Source organism: Microtus ochrogaster, unplaced genomic scaffold (genome assembly GCF_000317375.1).
Source record: "Microtus ochrogaster isolate Prairie Vole_2 unplaced genomic scaffold, MicOch1.0 UNK73, whole genome shotgun sequence".
NCBI lineage: Eukaryota > Metazoa > Chordata > Mammalia > Rodentia > Cricetidae > Microtus > Microtus ochrogaster.
The window spans coordinates 744,361-749,490 of NW_004949171.1; the positions used below are offsets into that span (position 1 = coordinate 744,361).

At 43.5% G+C, this 5,130-nt stretch overlaps 1 protein-coding gene across 1 annotated transcript; it reads left to right on the forward strand.

Annotated features, from left to right (window-relative positions):
* The first annotated feature begins 197 nt into the window (after positions 1-197).
* On the forward strand, positions 198-4,810 carry LOC101995131 (olfactomedin-4). Its single transcript, XM_013354825.1, is given in 4 exon segments — positions 198-443; positions 631-796; positions 1,170-1,329; positions 4,015-4,810. Coding segments are annotated over 4 exon segments (1,368 nt in total).
* Positions 4,811-5,130: the final 320 nt, after the last annotated feature.

The window sequence follows — 5,130 nt, forward strand, 5'->3', positions numbered from 1 at the left end:
TGCTAGTCCTAAGCGTTGAGTGGCTCTAAAGGTTCTATGAATAGTATAGGTAGTATTTTCTTTCCTTCAGAAAAACAGGGACCTGAGTGTTCTCAGGTAGGAAGTTGGGTTATTACTACTGTTAAATAAAGTGATAGACATAAGGTGGATGTCAATGGATGAGAAGAGTCAGGCTCCTTGACATCTGGAGGAACAATATGCCCATCCTTCATGCCCAGACCAAGGAGTATGCACCTACCACTGAAGACCAAGACAGTCAGACTTTGGAAGTGGGTCACTCACTGGAGTCCAGGAATCCTGGTGTCACTGGGTCCCAATATGACAACCCAGCCTTCAACCTGCTGCGCCTAGCACTGGAACATGCGCAGGAATTGATAGCCCAGCTTCAGGCCAAGGCAGGTGTCAACGGAGCCTGGGAGCTCTTCCACCAACTCCGGAACCAGGTGTGTAGAGGATTCAGAGTGCTCCCCCTTCCCCTTCCTCTCACAGCCTCCTTTCTTACCTGGTTAGCTATGATAGACACTTCCCCAAACCTCTTCTTTCTGGAGAAGATGCCGAACCCAGAAAATCGAGAGTGCCAGTTGAGCTTGAGGACACCTTGTGATCCACATTCCTGGGATCTCATTTCAGGTCACTAATGCCAGTCTTAGCCTGAAGCTTCTGGCTGACGCTGACTTCCGAAGCTTTCATGCTCTCCAAGAGGAGGTGGACGTCCTTGAGGGACGACTAAGTGAGTGTGAGCGGGAGAAGGAACAGGAACAGTCTTCCAGACATCCTGGTCCACCCCTGGCTCCGGGTGAGTTCACAGACTGAATTCCCCAAGATTTTGTTTCTCTATTTACTGGGCCAAATGCGTGATTGCTACAGTAGCCTTAGGGACGACTGAGAGGCCAGTAAAGGTCTCGCTAAGGAATAAGTCTTCAGTTTCCTGATTGTACCAAGACCGGTATCTTCTCATGGACATATCCACATATGCAGCCATTTATACATCTAATAGCCAGGCACATGCATTCATCTCTATCCATGCAAAATCAGTCTATTTATATGATTATGCATGCAGTTGCATGAGCATGTTCTCAAGCACACATGTACTGATTACACTCCATCCTCTGCATCTGTGGGTTATATGCTTTGTAGCTAGCTCATATCTTGCTTGCTCTGCCCTGTAGGTTCCTGCACTCATGGAGGCCTACAGAAAGTGAGCAGACCCATTGTGCTGAAGCTCAACTGGAGGGGTTTATCATACAAAGTAGGTGCCTGGGGCCGAGACTCAGCACCCAACCCAGTTTCTGCCCTTTACTGGGTGTCTCCCCTGCGTGCTGATGGCAGGTGAGTCCTGGATGACAAACTTTATGTACCTGGGTCCATCCCATATGAACTTTAGCCTGTTCCTGACAGACTTCTTAGTAGCCCTAGCACTGATTCTTTTTTTAAAAGGATTTTATTCATTTTACTTAACAACCACAGTTGTCTCCCCTTCCTCCACACACCTGATCCACTTCTCAGAGATCCCATGGACAGTCAACAAATCCTGGCAGATCAATTTGAGGCAGGACTAAGCCCCTCCCCACTCCATCATGACTGAGCAAGGTAACCCACCATAGTGAATGGGCTCCAACAGCCAGTTCATGCATTAGGGATAAATTCTGATCTTACTGCCAGGGGACACGTAAACAGACCAAGCCACAACTGTTACCCAATTTCAGAGGGCCTAGTTTGGTCCCTTGCAGGTTCCCCAGATGTCAGTTCAGAGTCCATGAGCTCCCACTAGATCAGGTCAGCTGTCTCTGTGGTTTTTCCCAATCATGATCTTGACCCCTTTGCTGATGTTATCCATCTTCCCTCTTTTTGACTGGACTCCAGGAGCTAGGCCTAGGGCTTGGCTGTGAATCTCTGCGTACCTTTTCATCACTTACTAGATGAAGGTCCTATGATGACAATTAGGATGGTTATCAATCTGATTACTGAGGAAGGCCAGTTCAGGCAGCCTCTCCACTACTGCAAGGAGTCTTCTTTTAATAATTCATTTTAATTTATTTTTATTGAGCTCTACATTTTTCTCTGCTCCCTTCCCTGCCTCTCTCCTCCTTTTCAATCCACCCCCAAGGTCCCCACGCTCCCAGTTTACTCAGGAGATCTTGTCTTTTTCTATTTTCTATGTAGATTAGATCCATGTATGCCTCTCTTAGGGTACTCACTGTTGTCTGTACAATTCTCCAGGATTGTGATTTGTAGATTGCTTTTCTTTGCTTCATGTTTAAAAACCATTTATGAGTGAGTACATATGATAATTGTCTTTCGGGGTCTGGGTTACCTCAATCAAAATGGTGTTTTTTAGCTCCATCCATTTGCCTGCAAAAGTCAAGATGACTTTATTTTTTTCTGTTGTGTAGTACTCCATTGTGTAAATGTATCACATTTTCTTTATCCAATCTTTGGTCAAGGGGCATTTAGGTTATTTTCAGGTTATGGCTATGAGCAACAATGCTCCTATGAACATGGTTGAGCACATGTCCTTGTGGTATGATTGAGCATCTTTTGCATATGTACCCAAAAGTGGTATTGCTGGGTATTGAGGAAGGTTTTTTTTTTTGTTCTGAGTGAGTTTGCTTGTTTTTCTTCTAGAGCTTTTAGCTGTTTTGTTAAGTCACTAGTATGAGATCTTGCCAAATTATTCATGAAGGCATTTAGTGCTATGAATTTTTCTTTGCCCTGCTTTCAGAATGTGCCATAAGTTTGAGTATGTTGTACATTCATTTTCATTGAGTTCTAAAAAGGTTTAATTTCTTTCTTTATTTCTTCCTTGACCCAGTTGTGGATAAGTTGAGCGTTGTTCAGTTTCTATGAATTTGTAGGCTTTCTGCACTTGGTGCTATTGTTATATTCTAACATGTGATGGTGATCCAATAAGATACACGGGTTATTCCAATTTTTTTATATCTATTGATATTTACTTTGTGACTGAGTTTGTGGTCAATTTTAGAGAATGTCTCATGAGGTGCTGAGAAGAAGGCGTATTACTTTGTATTCTTGTATAATGTTCTAAAGATATCTATTAAGTTCATTTGAGTTACAAAATCTGTTAGTTCCCTTATTTCTCTGCTAAGTTTCTGTCTGGCAGACCTGTCCACTGGCTAGCAACATTGTGGCTGTTGCTTTTCAAAATGGTTATTTATTTCAACACAGTATACAATACGTAGGAGATGGAATGAAAATACCATTTGACCCCAAAGTTGCTACTCTAAATTGCTTTCCCAGTTCTCTTTTTTTGTGTGTTTGAGAATTTCATAGCAAAGGACAATGTATTTTCATGATGCTAATCCTCCCTCCCTGACTCACCCCCATATTGCCCCTTAAAATTTATGTCCTCTTCTTCTGTAATTACACACACATACACACACACTAACACACTTTCTTCTATAATTACACATACTCACACACACACACTCATACACACTCTCTTCTGTAATTACACACACACAGACACACATGCATACATAAACATACATTCAGACATACTCACACACACTCTCATACTATCACACACACACACACACTTACACACTCACACAGTCTGAGTCCAGGTAGTGTTTCCCACATGTACACGTGTGTTGGACTGACCATAAGGGCATGGGCAATCTATTAGGAGGAAAACAGATGCTCCTTCCCTCCACACAGCTGTGAAGTGCTTGTAACTCTCCACCTAGGGCTAAGACCTCCTAAACATTTCCCACATCTATGCTGAGACACTTATTGATCTAGTGCAGGTCTTATGTAGGTCACCATATTATTGTGAGCTCGTGGGTGAGACATTCCTATCATGTCTAGAAGACACAGCACTGCTGGGGGTCCTTTGGCTGTTACACTTAATCTTTCCACCCCCACTTCTGCTGCATTCCCTGGGCTTGATTATAGGGGTTGTGTTCCAGATGCCCCACTATCATTTTCATAAGTTCTTTAGTACTTATTGCTGCTGTCACTTAATGGTTCTACTGTGTGGGGTTCTTGGCCTAGGTACTTTGATTACTACAGGTTGTACAAATCCTATGGTGACCTGGTGGTTCTGAAGCACTATGAGCAGTGGAAGATGGGCTATGGTGATGGCAGTGGCAACACCGTCTACAAGAACTTCATGTACTTTAACTACTATGGCACAGGAGACATGGCCAAGGTGGACCTTTCTTCCAACACCCTGGTGCTGCGACGTCCATTGCCTGGTGCTACCTACAACAACCGCTTCTCCTATGCTGCTGTGCCATGGACTACCTTAGATTTTGCCGGTGATGAGAAGGGGCTGTGGGTGCTCTATGCCACAGAAGAGAGCAAGGGTAACCTGGTAATAAGTCGTCTCAATGACAGCACCCTAGAAGTTGAGCAGACCTGGTATACTAGCCAGTACAAGCCTTCTCTTTCAGGGGCCTTCATGGCCTGTGGGGTGCTCTATGCTTTACGCTCGCTAAGCACACATCAAGAGGAGATCTTTTATGCTTATGACACGGCCACCAGTCAGGAACACCAACTCAGCATCCTGTTGGACAAGATGTTGGAAACACTGCAAGGCATCAATTACTGTCCTTGGGACCACAAGCTCTATGTATACAATGACGGATTCTTAATAAATTACGATCTCACCTTCCTGACAGTAAAGGAAAGGCTGCCAAGCTCTCCCATTAAAGGGCCTTCTGGGGTTTAAGCTCCAATCAATCCTATCAGATCCAACAAACCCTCCAGGCCAGGAGACTCTGTGACTGATCAGAGTACTCATAAAAATACTTTGTCTTCCTTACCTCTAGAAGGACACCTCTCTTAACAATCACCTACCTAAATGATTGAAGTACAGTGAATATATTTAGTTCTGTATGTAATCAATATCTCAATCAACACATTAAGCTGCTAAGAATGGCCTGCAATGATTCGATTAAGAAAAAAAATACAGTCTTAGCTAGAGCAGGTTTGGAAAGGTAACTGAGTGCTGAATTATGTGTTTAGCATGCATCAGGTTCTACATTCAATGCTTAGCACAGTGGGGTGGGAGGGCAACTCATCATTCAATCCTTAGCATTAAAAAATAACCAAAAAAATTAGCTAGAGAAATGAGAGAAATGTTGTCATTTTCTGATATTTGGGCAT